This window comes from Octopus bimaculoides, chromosome 24 (genome assembly GCF_046866305.1).
Source record: "Octopus bimaculoides isolate indiv1 chromosome 24, ASM4686630v1, whole genome shotgun sequence".
In the NCBI taxonomy this organism is placed as follows: Eukaryota; Metazoa; Mollusca; class Cephalopoda; order Octopoda; family Octopodidae; genus Octopus; species Octopus bimaculoides.
The window spans coordinates 9,419,259-9,446,758 of NC_142951.1; the positions used below are offsets into that span (position 1 = coordinate 9,419,259).

The window sequence follows — 27,500 nt, forward strand, 5'->3', positions numbered from 1 at the left end:
AGAAACCCACCACCTCCGATTCTCCCTGCTCACCCACCACCCCGCTATATGCTGCTTAAAATTAGACTAAATTGAAAGGCCCCGAATAATAAAACATTAAGGATTCGTTTATTGTTTTTATCCCCCCCCCACTTGCTCCTCCTACCAACCCACTCTCCTGACACTTAATTCGCCCACCACCACCACCATCACCACCACCACTCAAATTATAAAGCCTCCCTTTTGTCTCTTAGCTCTTACTGCCCCCTGCCTCCCCTTAACCCTTTTCCATCCTTGCCTGTATTCCTGTATTCCTGTATTCTTGCCACCAACACACTGGCGACCTCAACCCACACAGAAGGATACTCTTTTACTTGTATCAGTCATTTGACTGTGGCCATGCTGGAGCACCGCCTTTGGTCGAGCAAATCGACCCCAGGACTTATTCTTTGTAAGCCTAGTACTTATTCTATCGGTCTCTTTTGCCAAACCACTAAGTTACAGGGACCTAAACACACCAGCATTGGTTGTCAAGCGATGTTGGGGGGACATACACAGACACACAAACATATACACACACATACACATATATATACATATATACGACAGGCTTCTTTCAGTTTCCGTCTACCAAATCCACTCACAAGGCTTTGGTCAGCCTGAGGCTATAGTAGAAGACATTTGCCTAAGGTGCCACGCAGTGGAACTGAACCCGGAACCATGTGGTTCCTAAGCAAGCTACTTACCACACAGCCACTCCTACTCCTATACTGCTAGAAACAACAGCCACATTTTCCCACATATTACAAATCACATCTAGCTGTTGAGCACATTAGATAATGTAGCCTTAGATACACTGTACCTTGAATCAAAAGGCTGCAGGTTGTAAACTGACAAAGGTGTTATAATGTTGTATTTTTTTGGATAAAATGTCTTGAAATATTGGATCCAGCTTCTAAGATTTGCAAGCTGGCAGAGTTGTTAGGAAGCTGGGCAAAGTGCTTAGTGAATCTGAGTTCAAATTCCACCAGGGTCAACTTTACTTTTTACCCTTTAAGGGTTGATTAAATGAGTACCGGTTGAGCACTGGGGTCGATGTAATCGACTTAATCCCTTCCCTAAAATTTCAGGCCTTGTGCTACAATTTGAAATTAATATTTATTCTACTTTCTAAGATAGCAAATCAGCAGAATCGTTAACATCCCGTACTAAATGCTTCACAACATTTTGTCCATCTTTACATTCTGAGTTCAAATTCCACCAGGGTCAACTTTACTTTTTACCCTTTAAGGGTCAATTAAATGAGTACCAGTCAAGCACTGGGATCAATGTGATCAACTTAAACTCTCCCCTAAACTTGCTGAGTGCCAAAATTTAAAACCAATATTCTAGTTCCTAAGGCAGTGAGCTAGCAGAATTTTTTGCAAGCCAGGTAATGTGCTTGACGATATTTTGTCCATCTGAGGGTATTGTGTAATATGCTTAGAGGCAATTTATCTGTCTTTACATTCTGGGTTCAAATTCCACCAAGGTTCACTTTGCCTTTCATCCTTTTGAGGTCGATAAAGTAAGTAGCGGTTGAGCACTGGGGATGATGTAATCAACTTTACCCATTCCCTAAACTTGTTGTGTGCCAAAATTTCAAGCCAATGTTTATTCTAGGTTCTAAGGTAGCGAGCTGGTAGAATTTTTAGCAACAGTAAAATAGAAATCGATGGGACAGTCATGGCAAGAAAGCATTTGATCATTGGTTTATACAAGGTGGAGGACTGATCTGGGGGAGGAAACAACAGCAACAACAACAAAAAAAATGAGACTGATGTGGTCATGGAAATGTTAAGATCTCAGTCATTCTGAGCAACAGTGTCGGGCCTCATGCTTCATTAACCACCACCACCACCAGCATGACCACTACCACTGTGATTGCCACCACCATGAGCAATACTACTGCCAGCACCACCATCACCACCACCATCTTCACCCCTACTGCCACCACTCTCACTATCAGCACCATCCCCACCACCACCACCATCACTGCCACTACTACCATCTCTGCAACCACCACCAACAACAACAACGACAGCAACACTAACACCACCACTATCAACAACAGCACCACCACCACTAATACCACTTCCACCACCAATACCACTATAGCCACCACCACCACCACCACTACAAGCATCACTGTCGCCACAACCACCACTACCACCATCATAATCATCATCATCATCACTACTACAACTACCACCATTTCTACCACCATCACTACAACCATTACCATCCAACCATCTTCAACAAATGCAATACCATTTGTGCCATCACCATCCACTATCAACCATCACCACCATCATCATCATAATCATCATCCCTGACACCAAAAACAGCAGGAGCAGTACCACCAACAGCACCATCACCACAGCTGCTGCCGCCGCCACCACCACCACCACCACCACCACCACCACCAGTACTAACAATTAAATTGAGCTTTCTTACCGTTATTCCTCACATTTAACATTACTACAGCGCAAACACAACCTCTAAACACCCCCTACCCCTTTCCACCATCACCTCCACCTCCACCACACACCAACCAAGCAACCAACCATCCAGCCAGCCTACCAACCAGCCTACGAAGCAAACAAACAGACCTACCTTTTACCATTCCATCCAAGATTCTCTACTTAGGATTTTCACACGTTTTCTCTCTTTTTCCTTCCTTCCTTCCTTCCTTCCATCCATCTTTCCTTCCCATCCATCCTTCAAGTGAAATGTGCTTTTGTTGTTTGAAAGATTTTCAAGTTAAAAGAATTCTCCAAGACAAAATCTAAACCAAAACCTGAAAATTTGTTATGGAATTGTCTCCTCTAAATCGGATTTAAGCGACCAATTTATTTACATATATTTTGTTTGTGTTTTGGTTTGTTTGTTTCACGCTGCATTCATTATTATCATTATTACTATTATTATTATTATTATTATTATTATTATCATTATTTTTATTATTATTATTATTGTTGTTGTTGTTGCGATTATTATTATTGTTAAATCTGTGTTTGCAGCACGATGGGAATTGTTACAATTGATTGAGTTAATAGTGTGTCAGCCTACCGGCATATTTGATCGTTTTCCAACATTCCCGCTCGCTCGCTCGCAATGGTTGGAGTGAGTGCTCAGGTGTCAGAGTTCTCAAAACGTAACATTGCTTTGTGAAGGCTTTCATCGTGTCCTTACTAAAAATCCCTCTGTCAGGGAGTTAATGATGCATTTATCAGTTTTGTTGCCTTCTTCTCTCTGTCTGTCCTTATCTATCTATCTATATATCTATCTATCTATTCTTTTTTTTTTTTTTTTTGATCCCTTTTGATCCCTTTTGATCGAACTACCCCCTTTTCCTTCCTACGATCCCTTTTGATCGACCCCCCACTTTTTTTCCTTCCCCCTCCCAAAAAGAAAAGCTCTACATTGTATTTGTCCCATCTTCGTTGAGCCCTGTGTGGCTAATAAAAGAAATGTATCTATTCACCTGTCTGTTGATGTATGTATCTATCTATCTATCTATCTATCTATCTATCTATTTATCTACCCACCTGTCTAGTGACCTATCTATCTATCTATCTACTTTGTATTTTGTCCCCTCTGTGTTCAACCCTGTGTGGCCAATAAAGAAGCATTATCCATCAATCCATCCATTTGACTATTAATCTATCTATCTATCTATTTATCTACCCACCTGTCTAGTGATCTATCTATCTACTTTGAATGTCTCTGTATCTATCTTTTTACTTGTATGTCTATCCATCCATCTATGTGTATGTGTGTGTGTGTGTGTGTGTGTGTGTGTGTGTAATATATATATATATATATATGTGCACGTATGTATATATATATATATATATATATATATATATATATATATATATATATGGCTACACCAGGCTCCAATCTGATTTGGCAGACTTTCTACAGCAGCATGCCCTTCCTAATGCCGACCACTCTGAGAATGTAGTGGGTGCTTTTACGTGCCACCGGCACAAAGGCCAGTCAGGCGGTACTGGCAACGGCCATGCTCAAAATGGTGTATTTTACGTGCCACCTGCACAGGAGCCAGTCCGGCGGCACTGGCAACGACCTCGCTCGAATGTCTTTTCATGTGCCTGGAAGGCGACGCTGGTAACGATTACACTCAAATGGTGCTATTTATGTGCCACTGGCATGGAAGCCAGACAGCTATTCATGTGTGTGAAATATATGCATGTGTATGAAATGTGTGCACATGTATAAAATTTATGCAAGTGCATGAAATATATGCATGTGGATAAAATACATGTGCATATATGAAATGTTTGCATATATATGAAAGGTGCACATTTGCATGCAATGTTTGCATGACTATGAAATGTTTGCATATGAAGGAAATATAAGCATTTGTGTGTGTGAAATGTGTGCATGGAAAGTGTGCATATGTATGAAATGTGTGCAACTGCTTGAAATACATGCATGTGTATGAAATGTGTGCATGTCTGTACATTCGTGAAAAATGTAACATGAAATGTATGTGCGTGTGTGTGACTGAACATTGTAAGTAAGTTACCTAGTCTGGTGCTCCACCGATCATTTGATCCATTGCGTTCAGATGAATGAAACAGCAGTAATAAATCGATTTAAAAGAAAATAAATAAATAAATATAAATAGTTTTAAAAACAAACAAAGAAAAATAAAAATTAAGACAATTTAAAGAAGCCTAATAGAATTCTAATAATTTAAATCCACATTTTGTGAATTTCTTGCAGATTTTTTTAGGTTTCTACTTTTTTAAAATTTTTATTTTTTATTTTTATTTTTGTTTCTGTTTCTTTCTGTGGAAAATGTCGAAAATTCTTTCAAAATTTGACACAGAATCATCAGCATTTTGTTTTGACAAAAGTAATTACAATATATATATATATATATATATATATATATATATATATATGTATGTATGTATATATGTATATATATATATATATATATATATATATGTATGTATGTATATATGTATATATATATATATATATATATATATATATGTATGTATGTATATATGTATATATATATATATATATATATATATATGTATGTATGTATATATGTATATATATATATATATATATATATGTATGTATGTATATATGTATATATATATATTGTTGTACTTGGGGATGGTCATATTGCCAGTTTAGCCAATAAAAACACACGCACTGTATATTTGGTGTTAATTTTTTTTTTTTTTTTCAGCTTTATATTACATTAATCTTAATCTTAATCTTATTTCGGCCAGAGTTCTTTCGTCACACTTCTGTGACCTCATCAGTGGTCCTTTGTTTCCTTCTTTCTTATGTGTGTCTCACCTTGCTAACTATCAGCCATTTTGTCAAAATGGCTGATAGTTAGCAAGGTGAGACACACATAAGAAAGAAGGAAACAAAGGACCACTGATGAGGTCACAGAAGTGTGACGAAAGAACTCTGGCCGAAATAAGATTAAGATTAAGATTAATGTAATATAAAGCTGAAAAAAAAAAAAAAAAATTAACACCAAATATACAGTGCGTGTGTTTTTATTGGCTAAACTGGCAATATGACCATCCCCAAGTACAACAACATCTGTTTCAACACACGATTTCACATAAAAAATCTTGCAAAACAAATATATATATATATATATATATATATATGTATGTATGTATATATGTATATATATATATATATATATATATATATATATGTATGTATGTATGTATGTGTATATATATATATATATATATATATATATGAATAAAACATGAAATATGCTTAATTTTCACTGTCATGGTTATCATCTTCATCATGACCTTCATAATCAAATCTCCGTCATCATTAGCCCTGTCATTGTCATTATAATTGTCATTGTCCTCATTTTCATCATGAAGATCATCATCAGCATCATCATAATCATCACCATCATTATCATCCTCATTATTGTATTTGTCACCACTGTCATCATTTTCATTGCTTAAAAAAACCAACATCATTATCATAACCATCATCATAATCATCAACATCATCATCACCACTATCATAATAGTCATTAGTATTATCAATGGCAGTATTAGAAGAGACAAGAATATCGCTCCCTCTCTCTTTCTGTCTTGTTCCCCCTCTCTCTCTCTCTTTCTTTTTCTCTCTCTCTTTCTCCTTGCCTTTCTCCAACTCCTCTCTTTCTCTTTCTTACCTTATGACTTTCTCCCACCTTACCGAATTATTTAAACACTCATGCAAACATGTGTGTGTGTGTGTGTGTGTGTGTGTGTGTGTGTGTGTGTGTGTGTATGTGTGTGGTATAAATCTCAAAATAGAATTTGTTGTATTTTGAATTCAACTATGTTAAATATTTAAACTGATTTTTCCTGCTGTTTATATTTTTCTTATATTCATATATGTATAGATATATATAGTTTTATGGACATATTCATATAGTAATCCCTAAGCATTTATATATATACACATACATACATACATACATACATACATACACAAACATATATATTGAGATAGTTTTACATATATTTTCATTACATATATATGTGTATATATATATTCTGTTATATATTTATTCCTATATTTACATATATATATTTATATTTACATATTTATTTAAAATAGATTTATATATTTTTATTTTCGTATGACTTTTATTTTAATATTTGATAGCTTTTTTTTTGTTTTTCGTACTTACTGATTTGTTTATATTTTGGGGCTTTTTTTATTATTCATAATCATTTATTCATGTATGTATATTTATTTCCTATAGTTTTGTTTCTTTATTCATTTGCACATTACATATATTTTTATTTATTTATTTATTCCATTTTAGAAGCAAACATTAAAAAAAAGAATTGAAACAAACAGTAAATCAACATAAGCCAACTAACCTCAAATGAAAAAAATTAAAAACGAACAAGTAAACCTCGGATCCAAGGATTAAAGATTTGTGAAAACTGGGGGAAACAAAACGCAAAATTATAGGGAAAAAAAATTATTTCAAAAACATGCATTTCCCATGATGCTTTGCAATCACTGTAGCATCTCTCTAGAATAATATATGACCATCAAAACCCATCTTGTAGCAAAGTAATATGTTCTCTCATATATACATACATGTGTATATATATATATATATATATATATATATATATATATATATATATATATATATATATATATATATATATACACACACACACACACATATATATACATATTTATATTTACCATCATCACTGTTTTAACATATGTACTACTACTACTACTACTACTACTACTACTACTACTACTACTACAGCTGCTGCTGCTGAAGTGACAAGCTGGCAAAATTGTTAGCATGTTAGGCAAAATGTTAAGTGGCATTTTATCAATCTTTGTGTTCTGAGTTCAAATTCTGCCGAGGTTGACTTAACCTGTCATCCTTTTGGGTCTCAGTAAAATAAGTACCAGTTGAACACTGGGGTTTATGTAAATGACTTACCTCCTCTCCTGAAATTAATGGCCTTGTGCCAAAATATGAAATCATCATCATCATCATCATCATTATTATTATTATTATTATTATTGTTGATGTTGTTGATTTGACTCATGTTTATTCCTTGTAGGAATTATGTGGGTAACGGGTTACTACCTGTATGTATCCTTAGGTACCTACAAGCTTTCAATAGTCTTTCAAGTGCTTAGAACCCTCCTGATAATCTTTCCGGTCCCTAAGAGGCTAACTTCCCATAGAAGTTCTGTAGAACTCCAGTCTCCTTTAACCATTTGTCTGCATCTTTACCTACAGTTCCCAATGCACCATTTATTACAGGCACAACCTTTACAGTTTTCTCACATTTTATTATTATTATCATTATTATTATTAAATAAGTTCAAATTCCACCGAGGTCGACTTTACCACTCATCCTTTTGGGGTCAATAAATTAAGTACCAGTGGAGTACTGAGGTTGATGTGACCAACTATCCCTCTCCTCCAAATTTCAGGCCTTGTGCCCCTATAGTAAAAAGGATTATTATTATCATGATTATTATTATTATTATTATAATTATCATTATTAAATAAGTTCAAATTCCACTGAGGTCGACTTTACCTCTCATCCTTTTGGGGTCAATAAATTAAGTAGCAGTTGAGTACTGTAGTCGATGTAATCCTCTACCCCCTCTCCTCCAAATTTCAGGCCTTGTGCCTATAGTAAAAAGGATTATTATTATCATGATTATTATTATTATTATCATTATTATTATCATTATTATTAAATGAGTTCAAATTCCACTGAGGTCAACTTTACTTTTCATCCTTTTGGGGTCGATAAATTAAGTACCAGTTTAGTACTGGTGTTGATGTGATCGACTATCCCTCTTCCCCAAATTTCAGGTCTTGTGCCTATAGTAGAAAGGATTATTATTATTATTATTATTATTATTATTATTGTTATTATCATTATTATTGTTATTGTTATTATTATTGTTATTATTATTATTATTATTATTATTGTTATTATTATTATTATTATTATTATTATTATTATCATTATTTTATTCTCTCTTCACAGGGCCAAAGAAGCTCATTGTACATCAGACAACAGCTATGATAAAAACTTCAAACAGCATGAATCGTTTCGCCTTCACGAATACAATGCGTCTAACAGCGCCATATGCTTGGACCGAAAGCTGAGAGAACACCAAGGCCAAACAGCTATAACAGTTCATAAAAAATACAGGTAAGAACTTCTTCTGTTTACCTCCAATTAAAGTTACATTACCACTTTTTTTTTTTTGGTTTTAGTTTTGCTTATTTTTTTGAAGTCTGTTATGCACCAACTCGATGGTTCTATGGTTACAAACTTCCTATTTTAAAATGATCTAAATTCAACCTTTAGCACACTGTAAGTGCATCATGTCATTGTATGAGTTTTCTCCCCAGTAGTAACAGGACAGTGGCAGGGGAAACAATTCTGGAGAAAATGTAATTTGCTAAAGGTTAAAATTTTCCATCAGAATTCCAATTTAATTTATGTTCCAATCACCAACTTCGAAATATGAAAATTATGTTATGAAATTCTTCATTATTTTCAAAATTAATTGAAACATAGCCAGTGCATTGCAACAGAAATAAGGATGCAAAAGGGTCAAAGTGACCCAAGTGAAAACCTTCCTTCAGAATTTCTGTTGATTTATGGTTCAAACACCAGCTTAATAATGACAAAGTTATTTTACTATACTTCGTTATTTTCAAAATTAATTGAACCAAAAGCAATGTATGCTAACAGAAATATGGTAACATATGGCTTTAAATCTCTTGTATAAACCATAGCTATAACCTTTTGATTAGCTTCAACGAGATTTTTAAAAATAATTGGGTGATTCAAAATATATCCCTCCTCACAAATACTTTTGATTTGTGAGTTTTGCTGATTAAGTTTGAGTCAGCCCTGTTCAAGCAAAACCACGAAAAAAACAAAAAAAAAACATATTTAAATAAATTCTTGCAGTTCTCAACTGCTGTAACATCTCTTCATAATAATATATATGAATATTGAAGCTATTTTGCTGTAAAGTAAAACCAGTTCCCTACCAAATATTTGGTAAAAATATTGTACCTGTTATCAACGTAGCAAAATTCTCATATGAAAGGTTGTTTATCATACAATTTTGTGTGCATATCAATTTAAATAAGAGCTATAACGCGATCCATCGTAAAACTTGTTTAATGACCTATGTATATTTCGATGCAATATCCCGACTCACTCTTGTCTGCGATATATATACATATATATATATATACATATATATATATATATATATATATATATATATATATATATATAAGGTTGCGGAGGGTATTGGGTTTAACCAAACCCAGGAGGATACAGGTAATACCGAGTAAGTGCTGTATACCGATTAGTTTGCCCCAGTCGTTGTATGAACAGTCGTGTATTAGCGTGTGTATATGTAAATATATAAAAACAAAAGGATAAAGAGAGCAAAGGTAAGGTTGAAGAATTTTATGGATAGAGTCTAAAATTCCATAAAATTCTTCAACCTTACCTTTGCTCTCTTTATCCTTTTGTTTTTATATATTTACATATATATATATATATATATATATATATATATATATATACACATACATATATTGTCCTCTGCCAGTCAGACAATTTGCTTAGTGGACGTTCTATGTTAGCAATATAGAGAGAGAACTTAAGGTGGTGACCTGATAGATTTGTTTGCATGCCAGGCAAGATGCTTAGCGACATTTCGTCTGTCTTTACATTCTGAGTTCAAATTCTGTTGAGGTTCATTTTGCTTTTCATCCTTTCAGGGTTGATAAAATAAGTACCAGTTGGATACTGGGCTCAGTAATCAACTTACCCTGTTCCCCCAAATTGCTGGCCTTGTGCTAAAATTTGAGACCAATATATAGAAATGTAGTAGGCATTGAATGCAGTGACGTTCTCAGAGAAACCCTGGGTGTTGATGAGGACAAATTAGCTGGCCTGTTTCGGAGGATTTTCAGGCTGGTTGCAATTACCATGAATAACTTCCAGAAATACCTGGCCTGCTGCCTTCAGATAATCTCTAAAGGTATGGAAGTGTTCCTAGGTGGGACTATTCATGTTGCACATAGATTTGGAGTGCTTTTTCATATTCGGCATGAACCGAAAATTTACGACGGGCTTCTTTCAGTTTCCGTCTACCAAATCCACTCACAAGGCTTTGGTCGGCCTGAGGCTATAGTAGAAGACACGTGCCATGCAGTGGGACTGAACCTGGAACCATGTGGTTTGCAAGCAAGCTACTTAACACACAGCCACTCCTACGCCTACATATGTAATGACATAATACCATTTCTCAATACATTCTTGTTCCAAATTGCCTTAGTATACAATATTTACTTCACATAAAATAACTGTTGTATAAATCTTCTGTTCCAACCCTCCTGGACCTTGGATGCCTTCACGAGCCTGTTCTGTTACAGTCATTGAGGCCAAGTCTCCAGATTTTTGCTAGTCACAAAGAACTTGTAAAACTTTATGGTTATTGCTTCTCCTCCCAGAGTAAAAAGTATAGAATATATTAAAACATTACCGTTTTTTAAAAATATTTTTCATTATTTTTTTATACATATTTGATATTATTTTTCATAACTTTCTAAGGGTAATTTCTTTTTTTTTTCAATTTTATTTTTGTTTATTTTTTCTTTTCCTTGTTTTGAATTCTTTTGTTTTAAATATTCTCAAATTAATATATTTATAATTATAATTTTGCCGATAAATTTTACATTTTGCATTTCATTTTAAATTAATATTTTGTTTTATTTTTTTTTGTTTATTATTTGATATGTTGTATCTTTTTATATTTAAGTTTAATTTTAAATTCATTTAATATGTGGTTTCATATATATATACACACATACATACATACATACATATAAATATGTGTTTATATATATGTGTGTGTGTGTATGTGTATATATATATATAAATATATATATATATGTGTATATATATATGTGTGTTTATAGAAATATATATTATATGGTAGTAAATGTGTGTGCATCTCCCATTCTTTCTCTCTGTCTCTCTATATACATTCACACACACACACACGCACACGTAGAAAATTTATATTTTTGTTATTATTTATATTTGAAATTCTTAATTTTGTTTTATTCTACATATCTAAACATTTTATATTTTTTAATATCCTATTGTTTTTCTTTCTCCATATTATATTTATATTTTTATTAGAATATCTAAATTTTTCTGATTTATATATATATATATATTTCATTTAAAAAATTCCTTTTACACATTAATATTTTTTACATTTTTTTACACTATATTTATAATTATTTATTTTTACATTACATATTATGTTTTTTTAAATTTCATAAGCTATATTGATTTATTTTATTTTAAATATTCCTTTTAATATTTTAGCTGCTATTTTTACATTACACTACATATATTATTTCAAAATCATTTATTACATATTATTTTATATTTTTAAAATTTCATACAATATAGTTTATTATAAATAATTTTATTATATTCTCATACATTTTTTTTTTTCATATAATATACTTTATTTTAATCTTTTATATTCCATTTAATACTTCTATATTTTAAACAATGCATTTTTGATTTTTTTGATATTAAATTTATATCAAACATTACAGACTACACCCATATCTTGGTGCAATTTTAAAAAACTTAATCTCCATTTTTTCATTTGATATCTGATTAATATGCTAATTTGATGCATTCATGATACATTATGTATTGCTCATCACATTTTATATGTTTCATATATTCTTTCTTATACTACATGATGTATTTATACTATCACTAATCTATTAATATGTCACTCCCTGCCTTCCCATTTTCTAAGTCTAATTCATTCTTCCTGTGTCAGCATGTTCCTGTGTAATGTGCAGGTATATGAAATAAGGTGGCATGCTGGCAGAAACGTTAGCACGCTGGGCGAAATGCTTAGCGGTATTTCGTCTGCCGTTACGTTCTGAGTTCAAATTTCGCCGAGGCCGACTTTGCCTTTCATCCTTTTGGGGTCGATAAATTAAGTACCAGTTATGCACTGGGGTTGATGTAATCAACTTAATCCCTTTGTCTGTCCTTGTTTGTCCCCTCTATGTTTAGCCCCTTGTGGGCAATAAAGAAATAAGAAACGTTAGCACGCCGGGTGAAATGCTTAGTGGTATTTCGTTCTGAGTTCAAATTCCGCCGAGGTCAACTTTGCCTTTCATCCTTTAGGGGTTTAATAAATTAAATATCTGTTGCATACTGGGGTTGATCTAATTGACTGGCCCGACCCCCCAAAAAAATTTCGGGCCTTGTGCCCAGGAGTAGAAAAGTATATCCGTCTTATATCTTTTACTTGTTATAGCTGTTGTACTCTGGCCATGTTGCAGCACCACTTGAAAGGTTTTAGTCCAACAATTCAAATCCAGTGTTTGGGTTTTGGTTTTTTTAAGTCTTCTACTTATTTTATTGGACTCTTTTGCCAAAAACTTCTATGTTACAGGGACACAGAAAACTGTAACTCACTTGTCAAGTGGTGCTGTTGATGGGATGACAAATAAAGACACAAAGACACATCTGTTCTATATTTAAGAAATGAGGAATTATGTACATTATTTACAATTGACGGATATTTGTCCTCATCCTGTTTGTTGTTAACACAACGTTTTGGCTGATATACCCTCCAGCCTTCATCAGGTGTCTTGGGGAAACTTCGAACCTGGGTTCTCATTCCTAAGGTATTTTTCGATGTTTGTTATTATTATTATTATTATTCAGGTCACTATCTGGAATTGAACTCGGAATCTTGGGATTAGTAGCCTGCGCTCTTAACCAGTACACCATATGCCCACGAGCATATGGCCTCAAAATGTAAATAATGTAAAAAAGGACACATCTGTCTATCTATCTATCTATCTATCTATCTATCTATCTATCTATTTATCTATCTGCCTGCCTGTCTGTAAGTCTTTCTATTTATCTATCTGTCTGTCTGTCTATCTATCTATCTGTTTGTCTGTCTGTCCAGCCATCTACTTATCTACCTACACACACATACACACACATTATATAGGCTTCCACAGTTTCCATCTACCAAATTCACTGGCAAGGCATCAGTCGCCCTAAGGCTATAATAGAAGATACTTGCTCTAGGTGCTGTACAGTGGGATTGAACCTGAAGCCGAATAGTTACAAAGGGAGGGAGCCTCTTAACCACAGATACACACACACACACACTATGGGTTTCCACACAATTTCCATTTAACCAAATCCACGCAGAAGGCACTGATGGGACTGGGCCCGTGATAGAAGTTGCTTGCCCATGGTTCTGCACAGTAGGACTGAACCTGAAATTACGTTGTTACAAACAAGCATCTTAACCACACAGCCAGGCCTGTGGTTATATGGGAAAAAGGAAAAAAAACAATTTTTTAAATGTATAAAATGTGTGAGAAATAAAGCAGAGGAAGTGGAAGGTTTGAATTTTCTTAGAAGTTTTCAAATTCTTCACTAACAAAGAAATAAAATTGTTGTTTAACTCATTTGTTATGAATCCATCTAAGCCATCTTTCGTCTTACGAGTCAAATTTTCTGTTTTAATCCATTAGCATTCGGATTACTCTGTCAAATGTAATATTTATTTATCCACGTTATTTTGAATTAATCATGCAATATCTAAAGCTTTGCGATTTCAATGATGTGAATTTTTAGTTTTACAATGACATTGTAGGCTAAGTGGGAGAAGCTGAATCCGACCAGTTTGAACATTAAACAGATAGCTGAATATGGCTGGTTAAATTCTAGTAAGTTAAAGGGATCTAAATTAAAATGTTCCATCGAAATTTCGCGTTGATTTATGTTTAAAACACCCAGTTTAATAATGGCAAAATTATCTTAATAAATTCTTCATTATTTTCAAAATTAATCAAAAGAATGTCAGCTTGTTTCAAAATTAATATGGTAACAAAAGGATTACATTGAGATAACTGTAGAGGTTTTTGAACATCTAAATTGATTAGTGTATGTGGGTATGTATCTGCGGTTGTATTTATGTATGTTTATAAACTTGTACCCCCTCCAGTGGATATGCATACCATTTTAGTACACAAGTGGGTCTTTGTTTCATTACTGTGCACTTGTGTGCAGTGAAGGCACGTGGCTTAGTGGTTAGGGTACTTGGCTTGTGATCCTAAAGTTGTGAGTTCAAACACTGGTGGAGTATTGTGTCCTTGAGCAAGACACTTTATTTCACATTGTTCCAGTCCTCTCGTCTGGCGAAAATTTGTATCTGTAATTCAAAGGGCCAGCCTTGTCATCCTCTGTGTCATATTGAGTCTCTCAGAGAACTACATGAAGGGTATACATGTCTGTGGAGTGCTCAGCCACTTGCATATTAATTTCACAAGCAGCCTGTTCCATTAATTGGATCAACAGGAACCCTCGTTATCATAACAGATGGAGTGCCAGTTATATGCCTGTCTCTGTTTGTCTCTGTATGTGTGTATTTACTATGTACATGTGTTTAACCCAGGAACCTCAAATGAAGAATCCCTGGAATGCTTTGCAAATTTTCTTTGTGCCACTTATCAATTGTATTTTAAAGATATGATTTATATTTGCTTTGTATTCTTTTTCTTGGAGAACCCAGAATTTTTAGATTCGTGTTACAAAAGCCTTGTTTTATACCAAGTGCAGTGGTTTTTAAACCTTTATCGTAGCCCCTACTACTTCTTTTTACATAGTTGTTATACCTAATGCTCCTGAGTGGTGAGTGAAGTATCATGTCTAAAGTAAATTAACATGCTCTTTACTCTTTTACTTGTTTCAGTCATTTGACTGTGGCCATGCTGGAGCACCGCCTTTAGTCGAGCAAATCGACCCCAGGACTTATTCTTTGTAAGCCTAGCACGTATTCTATCGGTCACTTTTGTTGAACCGCTAAGTTACGGGAACCTAAACACACCAGCATCGGTTTTTAAGCGATGTTGGGGACACACACTCATATACATATATATATATACGATGGGCTTCTTTCAGTTTCCGTCTACCAAATCCACTCACAAGGCTTTGGTCGGCCCGAGACTTTGTAGAAGACACTTGCCCAAGGTGCCACACAGTGGGACTGAATCCGTAACCATGTGGTTGGTAAGCAAGCTACTTACCACACAGCCATTCCTATGCTTATGGATGTTAATTTATAAATTTTACTTTAAAAAAGAAAGTGTTTAAGTTTTTAATAGTGAAATGATAAAAGATTAATAAAGATAAAAGTTATAAATTTACTTTATACATAGCAAGCTGGAAACTTCCCTCTACCTCATGAGATATCATTTTATTTTAATAACCATCACCAGTTTTATCAGGTATAGTATAATAGGTAAAATTTATTGTGTGAATTATGTTGTGGAAGCGCATGCTCAGTGGTTAGAATGTCAGGCTCACAATAATGAGGAAGTGAGTTCAGTTCTTGGACTGAACTGTGAGTTGTGTTCTTCAGCAAGATGCTTTATTTCACATTGCACCAGTTCACTTATTTGAAATATTTCCTCTTGTCAGCACTTGGTTCCTCACCAGTGCCGTTTGCCATGAAAGGAGCACCTAGAATACTCTGTAGAGTGGCTGGCATTAGGAAAGGCATCCAGCTATAGAAACCATGCCAAAGCAGAGTCTGGAGTCAGGCACAGCATGCTGGCCTGCTGGCTTGTTGGTACCTGTCAAGCTGTGCAATCCAATTCAGCGGATTGAATATCTGAATATGCACCACCAACGTTGACGGAGGGCCATAGGTTTTGTAAATTTATAAATGCTATGTGTGTGTGTGTGTGTGTGTGTGTGTGTGTGTGTGTGTGTGTGTGTGTGTGTTATAGTGCATTTGTTATTGTGTTGTCGGCTGTGTAAGCAAGATTTGAAAAATGTATATAAAGCAAATTAAATATAATGTAAACACATACAAAAGGCACAAACCAATATTGTTTGTTTGTGTGTGTGTGTGTGTGTGTTGTGTGTGTGTATATATATATATATATATATATATATATATATACACTCATACCCATACACTTACACAAAATGTTCACAGAGTGGGTAGAAGAACTCTGTATCATGCTCAAATATATATATATGTACATGTATGTATATATTTATGTATATGTCTGCATGTTTTATGTATGTAGACATATGTAAGCATATGTGTGCGTGTGTGTGTGTGTATATATATATATATATACACACACACATATACATCATATACATATATGTATGCATGTGTGTATACAGACACATAAAGACAAACACAAATGTTAGTATATACTCAACAGAACAGACAAACGCATAAATATACCATATAGGTAATCTTTAAATATCTATATATGCTATATGCATACATACACACACTTCTATGTATGTAGACACATCATTGAAGGGGGTGGAGTTGGGGGCAATGTATGTTATTAGTTAGATAAACACACAGAGAAGATATAAAACAAAACTATAGATGGATAAGCACATTCATATAGAATTATGAATGCGCAAACACAGATGCACATAAACACTTTTAGATATACAAACTTGACATAATATAAAACACGACAGATGCATGCATGCATGCTTATATACACAGAGAGAGAGAGAGAGAGATACATATATAAATATACAAGCATACATACATATAGTAACCCTTGCACAAACACAACACACAGAGATATATATTTGTGTGTATATGTATGTATATATATAAATGTGCGCACACCATACATGGATGTATGTACAGTACATCATACATAGACATACATAATGAAAAGATATTTAAGACAAACACTGCACAATTCGTTGTCAAAATTAACACATTTTAATCAGCACCAGATTTAATTAAATAAATTTTTTTTAACAAATTTATTCATTTAAAAGTCATCATCATCATCATCATCGTAGTCATCGTCGTCGTCACTATTGTCATTGTTTCATTTTGTTTGGTTCTGTTTTGTCTTTGTGTTTTTTTTGTTTCAGATAAGCTTTTATCTTTGTTTATTTGAATAAGTTGTCTTGTTGTTGTTGTTTCTAAATATTTATACAAGCATATGTTTCTGTATATGTATAGATACATCTGTATGTGTGTGTGTAAATATGTATATGAACATGTATGTATATATCTATTTACATAGTTATCCATATATATATTTGTATTTGTATCTATGTGTATATATGTATGTGTATTTTGTATATAACTGTATATGTGTGTGTGTGTATTTGTATATACATACATACGCATTTGTTGATATATGTCTAAATATGTATGTGAACATGTATGTATATATCTATATACATATATATCCATATATATATATGTGTATCTGTGTATTCTGTATATAACTGTGTATATATATATATATATATATATATATATATATATATGTGTGTGTGTGTGTTGGTATGTATATGTGTGTGTGTTGTAGACAGCATGGTGGGGTGCTACATTAATTTTGTAAAACACAAAAGTGATCAATACACACTTGCAGAGAGTCTTGTAAAGTGTAGAGTATATACTTAATGTATTTACTTCTGTATTGTATTTTCATTCTAATATCCAAGAACTTGGACACTGATTTTCAGCCAACTTCAATTATGATGAAGCCAAGATACAAAATAGTGGTCTTTCACATGGTTTGTGATGACACTGTTACTTGTTTTGCCCTTATTTCTGCATGCAAATGGGATAGAAAAATGCCACACAATGTCATATGTATTGGTTATAATATGACATTTTTCAGCCAAACACAAACTACACAGTTGTAAGCCATTTTTTTTCTGAGATAGACCGTTTATAGTTGAAAGAGTTTCCTTTATCTTTTTGGTCATGAACGTAGTCTAACTGATAAATCAACTTGACATAAAATAATTGATAAGTATCAACTCAACAAGAAAAACATCTGGAATTACAAACAGAACAAAAAAAAAATGTTACATCAGGAAAGACAACCAATGCTGTCATAAGATAATCGATGAAAAGTCCAGGCCTAGGTTACATACCTGGATAACTGATCCACTATCATGTACTGCAGATCCCTATGATGTCAAATAGATAAGCAGCACCCCTGATTTTTATCGAAATTTTTGGTAAAAAAGGGCGACCTATCCACAAATATATACAGTAGTTGATTCAAACTCCTTCAGATATTTTATCTTTTTCGTGTTTCATTCATTGGACTGCGACCATGCTGGTGTACTGTATTATCTTGAAAGGTTTAGTCAAGGAAATTGAACCCAGCATTTATTTTCTTCCTAAGCAAGCCTTGTGCTTATTCTTTCAGACTCTTTTGTCAAACCACTAGGTTATATTTGAGTCATGTTAAATGTCTAAACATATAACATCAAGCAATAGAGATAACTACACTAAGATCAGATGATTGAAATTTTGGCAAAATCTGGAATAATTGCAGTTTGTGTGGATCTGGTTTTTACAGTCAGCAGGTGAAAGCAAAGATCATATTTCAGTCTTATTATTTCTCTTCAGTGAAATATATTCTACACACACACACACACACACACACACACACACACACACACACACACACACACACACATACACTTTGTTTCAAGTTTACAGTTTCATTACACCTGATTACATGACAATCCACTGGACTGAAAACTAGTTCACTGCAAGCCTAACTTCTCCTGTTATTCATGTATGTACTGTTGTCATCATCATCATCTTCATCATCACTCGATATACACTTTCCATGCTGGCATGAGTTGGATCGTTTGACAGGATTCAATTCACTCAAAGACAGCATCATATTCCAGTGTCATAGAGACCATGCTCTGACATAGTTTCTATGACATTAGATGCCCTTCCTAATGCAAACCACTTTACAGAGTGTACTGGGGGCTTTTCTTCATAACCACCATTGCTCTTGAGATCACCATGCAAACTACAATCCTGGAAACCCTGGGGGAGAGGGGCTTTATTCTAGGAGATGAGAGTCAAGGTATAAGAGCAGGGGACCAGGTAGAGCAGGTACATGTAGTAGGGGAGCTCCATGGTTACACACATTTAGGAGAGAATGAGATATGAGTAAGAAATGCTGCCTCTGTAGGTCTATGGTTGACAGTACTCACCCAGGCTGACACTGTAGTAACAGCGACTGGATTCCAGTTCATTATAAAAATGCTAATTTAACGCTTGGAACTTGGTATATATTTCAGTAAATAGCTAATTGTTTGATGTTAAACACACACCGATTACCAGCACACACACACACACACACACACATACACACACACGCTCACAGACATGCAGAGAATAAGTCTTTCAAGTTTGGCGTTATTACGATGCATAAAGCTATGAAACACAAATGCTGTGAGTCGAAACTCCAGAAAGACATAAAACAAAGTGAATGCAGATGCAGAATAAAAACTGTCTTCATAAGGATAATTGCAGTGTGGAAGAAAGCGTGTGCATGTGTGTGTGTGTGTGTGTGTGCGCGTATGTGTGCATGTGTGTACATGTGTGTGCATGTGTGTGCATGTGTGTGTGTGTGTGTGTGTGCGTGTGTCTGCTTGTTGGATTCTAATGATTTAGTTAACGTCAGGAAGTTTTATACACTCATATGGATGTACAGTGTAGTAATGTGATGGAATGATGGATGTTGGATACACACACACACACATATATATATATATACACACACACATATATATATATATATATACACACACACAAACACACACACATATATAAACACCGCCCTCCCCACACACACATATGTAAATAATAAGGGTGGCTTGTTCGCAATTTTGCAACTGAAAGGCAGAAATATATATGTCACTAAAGTGACTGAGGGCAGTAGTCAGCACCAGTATTGCTAGAAATAAGAGTCAAAACAACTGATTGCCAAAAGAGGCACTTATCTTAATGACTGACAAGGGAGGTAAGCTGAGGGTGTCTAGCCACCTTTAATTATTTTATATATATTATATACATATATTGATCGCTAGCCACTGAACCTTTTTTTATTGTCTTTCCCTGTTTATTTCTGTGTTCCTTTCTGTTGAAGAGCGTAGGCTCGAAACGTAAAAGACTTTCTCACTTCCTGAGAGTTAAAATTGTTAAATGTTGGAAGTCAAGTAGACTGAGATGCATATATAGTGTTATCGCATAGAATGGCAGTTCAATACAAAGTTTTTAAATCGTTATCTCATGGTTTGTAATCCATTACCTTACATTTGAACCTATTAAGTCTTTAAACATTATTTTACTGGGTTTAGTCTTTCGACTGTCGCCATGATGGGGAATCACCTTCAAAACTTTAATCGGTCATACTGACCTCAGTAAGTATTTCAATCTGGCATTTATTTTATAGATCTCTGCTTGATGAACTGCTAACTTTGAGACATAGTGGGACACAATACTCGATTTAACAACAAATGTAAACACACACACACACACACACACACACACACTCACACTCACACTCACACATATATTAGGTGCAAGAATTATTGTGTGGTTAAGAAGCTTACTTCCAAACCACCTGGTTCCACACTCAGTTCGTCTACATGGTACCTTGGGCAAGTGTTTTCTACTATAGCCCTAGGCCAACCACAGACATTGTTCATCAGAAAATGACTGAAAAACATGTTTATGAAGAAGAGTTGTATGGTTTGTACACCTTGTGTGCCGATTCTGTCCATAAGAAAAGAACAAACAGTACAATACAGTTGTAGGTCATAACATCTAGGCAACACTAGGGTGCACTGCTAGTATATATATATATATATATATATATATATATATATATATATATATATATAGTTGAAAATAGTTGCATAATCAAGTACCAGCACACCCAGAGAACTGTGTTGCATGGAAACAATTGTCATGGTTAACAAATAAATGGCCAACGGTACCTCTTCTTGTTGGCTCCAATTTTGGTGCTTAAAAAGCATCCTCTACACTCTTGGAGTGGTTGGCGTTAGGAAGGGCATCCATCTGTAGAAACTCTGCCAGATCAGATTAGAGTCTGGTGTAGCCATCTGGTTCGCCAGTCCCCAGTCAAATCGTCCAACCCATGCTAGCATGGAAAGCAGACGTTAAATGATGATGATGATGATCTATTCACGCACAACAGATGCCCCAACACAAACCTGGAAGTATATATAATACTACTATTGGATAGCACAGGGTAAATCTGAAGGTGGACGAGCTTTATACTGTACTCTACTATGTCCTTAACAGAATATACCATAACTATATATATATATCAGCTTCACCTTACTGGCACTTGTGCCAGCGGCATGTGAACAAAACATTGGACTGACTCCAGTGCAGGTGGCACATAAAAAACACCATTTGAGCGTGGATGTTGCCAGTACCGTCAGACTGGCCATCGTGCCGGTGGCACGTAAAAAGCAACCACTACACTCTCGGAGTGGTTGGCGTTAGGAAGGGCAACCAGCTGTAGAAACTCTGCCTGATCAGATTGGAGTCTGGTGTAGCCATCTGGTTTGCCAGTCCCCAGTCAAATCGTCCAACCCATGCTAGCATGGAAAGCTGACGTTAAACGATGATGATGATGAGATATATATATAATGGTAAAGTATATGTATTATACTGTAGTATTATTACCAATACAACTTATATTGCCATAAACGTAGGCTTGGTATATTGATCTTCTATATGACACAGATTTAGTCTTTGGTGCATGTTTCCTGTGATACAAATGTAAGTAGTTTGTTAGTAAGATCAAAGACAGATTAGTTGACCGATACCTGTCAAATGCTATGTAAAAGAGTTATCATCGAGAAGCAATAATTTATTTGCCTTCACTATTGATGTAAATCTACTTCTAAATGTGTGCTTGTATATGCAATCTAACTGGAAGTCATATCTGTAGCCAATGATATCATAACATACTGCATGGGTAGGACAGCAATCACTTTTAAGGAAGTTATACACAACACTTGCACTCTTTCAGGTGTATTTAAAGGGTAAACTCCACATCATTTCTTTCTCATTGTCTCAAGACTCTTGGAATCTTGAAATGCTGGGACTATTGACATGCTGTGTTAAAAACACTATAAATATCACGGACATATGAAAATTCATACCGGCAGTGGCATGCCCGATGCAATTTGGCCCTGTTTTACCATTTTCACTGTTGTGTACCCATAGGCAACCTCATTCTTGGCTGAGAGTTTATCATCTTGATAAAGGAAAAAGTGAATAAAACATGTATAATGGATGCACCCCCTCCACACACATAAATATATGTATATAACTATATATATATATATATATATATATATATATATGCACACATATATATATGTGTGTGTATGTATATATGAGTGTATGTATGTATAGTGTGCCCATATTGCTCCTTATTTACTACTTATGTATTTACATACCTCTTCTCTCTTGCTCTCTTCCTCTCTCCCTTCCACACACATCTACACAGTCTCCAGACCTATCTCTGTTTACATATGTGTTTACATATATATATATATGTATATATATATATATATATATATATATATATATATATATATATATATATATATACATGTGTGTATATGTATACACACATATATATATATATTGTTTTATTGTGTACCTGGTTTCTTTATAAAAATGTAGTTCTATTAGAAATAAATTAACTCTGCATCCTTCCATCTAAACATTATATTTCTATAACACAACCCTCAGGCTATTCAACAACAACAACAACACCATTAAGAACAACAACACCATCATCATCAACAGCATTAAAAAACAAACTAATTACAAGCTGTAAAAATGAGCGCATGCGCAAACACACACGCATACTTACAGAATGGATACATATAGACACATGTAGAGAAAGGCATGTACACACATACACACAGGTAGACACAGTGCTCCCAAATCTTATGCACATTTAGACAGAGAAATACAGATACATATACATACATATATACACACACACATATACACACAGATCTCATAAATTGTATACACATATATATTCACAGAAAGAAAGACATACACATGCACACACACACCATACACATATGTACATACATACAGAAAGACACACACAGTACTTGCAAATCATATACATGTATACACACACACACACACACATACGTACATACATACAGAGTACTTGCAAATCATATACCCATATACATATAGATAAGACAGACACACACACACACTCACATATACACGCTTACATACACACAAAACATATATATGTATATGCATACTGAAAGAAGACACACACGCACACACACACACACACACATCCGTTATGTAGTCCTATACAGGAATATACATACATATATATATATATATATATATATATATATATACACACATACACCCTCTGTATTCCACCTCATAAACGCACACATTCTCATATGCACATACACGCATAAGCTGACATACTCTCATATGCATACATAATCCCCCCCACACACACACACATTCATTCACTTATATACATTTACATTCAATCACACACACACATACACATACTCTCTCCACAGAGAATTTTTAATTTAATAATGAAAGAAAATTGAAAAAAAAAATAAATGAACATATATGAAAAAATATTTGGTCAACATTATTAAGTTTTGCTGTTAATGAGCTAAAAACCATTTTGATATAATTAAGACTGAAAAACAAACATCATTATCGTCAACATCTCCATCCTCCTCCTCATCATCATCACTATTAGCATCATCATCATTCACATCATTAACATGATTATTGCCTTCACCACCGCCCACACTAACATCATCATGCCATCAAAGGTGCCTGTCGAAAGTCTTTGAGTCTGCTAGAAATAGTAGCCCAGATCTTAATCAGTTCACAAAATCCCACCGAACTTTCTTAAAATCAATGGATATATTGCATAGAATAGTCATGTGTGTGTGTGCATGCATGTATGTATGTATATGTGTGTGTGTGTGTATACATATACACACACAAGTGTGCATGTGTTTGTGTGTGTGTGTGTGTCTGTGTGTGAGTATATATATATATATATATATATATATGTACATTCCAACTTAAGCCAGCATGGAACAACATGGGAATTAGACAATTATGATGTATACGTATATACACACACATACACACATATGTGCGTGTGTGTGTATGTATAAATATATATATATAGATATATATATACACACATACATATATGGTCGGCGTTAGGAAGGGCATCCAGCTGTAGAAACTCTGCAAGATCAGATTGGAGCCTGGTGCAGCCGTCTGGTTCACCATTCCTCAGTCAAATCGTCCAACCCATGTTAGCATGGAAAGCGGATGTTAAACGATGATGATGATGATGATGATGATGTAAGGCGGAGAGCTGGCAGAAACGTTAGCATCCCAGACAAAATGCTTAGCGGTATTTCGTCTGCCATTACTTTCTGAGTTCAAATTCCGCCAAGGTCGACTTTGCCTTTCATCCTTTCGGGGTCGATTAAATAAGTACCAGTTACGCACTGCCCTGTGCTCAAATAACACTCTAATTTGAAACATATGTACATTGACTTCTAACTCAAGGTTATCCATATTGCTGTGTCTAAGCAAAACATTAAAATATATATGAAAATAGATGTGGCCGGTTGGTAAGAAATTTACTTCCCAACCTCATGGTTCTGGTTTCAATTTCACTGCATGGGACTTGGGGTAAATGTCTTCTACTATAGCCTCAGGGCAACCAAAGTCTTGTGTGTGTATTTGTTAGACAGAATCCAAAAGAAGCGCATCATTTGTGTGTATGTGTGAGTTTCTTTGTGTCTGTGTTTATCCGCCACCACCGCTTGACAATTAGCACTGGTTTGTTCATGTCCTCATAACTTAGCGGTTCAGCAAAACAGATTGATAGAACAAGTACCAGGCTAAAAAAAAAAAATTATAAGTACCAGGGTCATATCATTCGACTAAAATTCTTCAAAATTCCTCAGTCACCAGTCTGTGGCCCCATCATAGCTAAGACAAAAGACACACATGCACATGCATACACACACACACACACACACACACACACACACACATGATGATCAGTTATGTGCACCGCGAACATTGAGACCAAAAACAAAGACATGCATAATATTTTTTTTAAACATGTTCTTGAAGATATAAATGTGAATTTGTTTATCCCTTTCATCACAGGAGAATAAGTTTTACTTTTAGAAAAATTCATAGCATACTCGATTTATTAGTATAAGGAGGACTCTGGCACACCTGTGTTTCACCATTGTTGTGTCTCATCAGTTACAGGCATCCTTGATTAATGAATCTAGCAAGAGTTCATTGCTCTTGATTATAACTTCAGCAAATTATTTGCTGATGTGTGCTCATATCTGCCAGCTGATATATAAATAAATATATATGTATGTATATGCACGTATTAATGTATGTATTTATATATCTTTATATATATATATATATATATATATATATATATATATATAGACACATATGTATATATGTATATGTGTGTGTGTATATATGTGTGTGCATACATATGCAGGTATACATGCATGTATATATATTTAATCCTGAAAATATTATTTATGTAATGCAAGCACTCATTCATTTTTTACCTATATATATATATATATATATATATATATATATATATATATATATTATGTACGTATGTATGAAAGTATATACATTATTACTGGCATAATGCCCCTCCCAATGTTCAATAGTTCATATATTTATGTTTATGTATAGATGTATATATACATATATGCGTATAGATGAATATCTACATGCGTATAGATGTATATCTATATGTGTATATTTATATATTTATATGTATGTGTATAAATGTGTGTGTATATGTATGTGTATAAATGTGTGTGTATATGTATATGTATATATATGTATATATATATATATATATATATATATATATACATGTATGTGTATAGATGTATATGTATAGATATACACAAATACATACATATATATACACAAATGCATATACATATATATATATACTCACACACACATATATATATATACATATATGCATATAAATATATGTATATATGTATGTAAGTGTGTGTGTATGTTTATATATATGTATATGTGTCTATGTATACACATGTATGTATTTGTGTGTATACACACACACACACACACACACACACACACACACACACACATGCACACACTGCTGATAGACAGCTAAGTATAAGGAAAGCTCTATAGATTATTTTATCGTATTAACCCCTCCCTGTGCTGTGTGGTGCTTTTGATTTACCTACCCCCAGTTTCCTACATGCTACTGTAATTATCGGATTAATTATTTTATCAGTTCTCTCCAACCTCTTGATTTATTGACGAATTAATTCTTCTAATTGTCTGTTTTTATTGCCTTCATTATTGCTTTCACCATCAACACCATCATCATCATCATCATCATCATCATATCCATCACCATCATCATCATAACCATCATCATCATCACCATCATTACCATCGTCCCAACCACCACCACCTTCCTTCTCATCATCATCATTATCACCACCATCATCATGGCCATCATTATTCCCATTGTAATCCTTCATTATATGCAAAATCTCAATTACTTTATCGTCATCATCATTGTCATCACAATCATCATCATCATTATCAGTTCCATCTATCTACCTTCTTATTAATATTTGAAATTGTCAGAGCCATTATCATAATATTAATTTTCCCTAATACAGGCATAATACTTGCATTTCAGCTGATGATGGATTAATTGATTACTTTAACCCTATTATATGACTGGTATCTTATTTTATCAACTTTGGATGGATGAAAGGCAATTTTTAACAACCTATGCAATTGATTCATTTATAGAAACCAAATGTTTGTGTTGTGCATCAGCTCATTCCCTTCATCCAATCAACTTTACC

General features: G+C 34.2%; 1 protein-coding gene across 7 annotated transcripts in view; it reads left to right on the forward strand.

The window, feature by feature from the left end:
• Positions 1-27,500, forward strand: part of LOC106867469 (uncharacterized) — a 1,580,514-nt gene that overhangs the window by 1,089,490 nt on the left and 463,524 nt on the right. For all 7 annotated transcript variants that reach the window (XR_016238261.1, XM_089341338.1, XM_089341342.1 and 4 more), the window contains one exon: positions 8,598-8,765. Coding sequence is in view for 6 of the 7 variants with exons in the window: in XM_089341338.1 (XP_089197464.1) it covers positions 8,598-8,765 (168 nt within the window). In the remaining variant the exon portion in view is untranslated. The remainder of the gene's footprint in view (positions 1-8,597; positions 8,766-27,500) is intronic.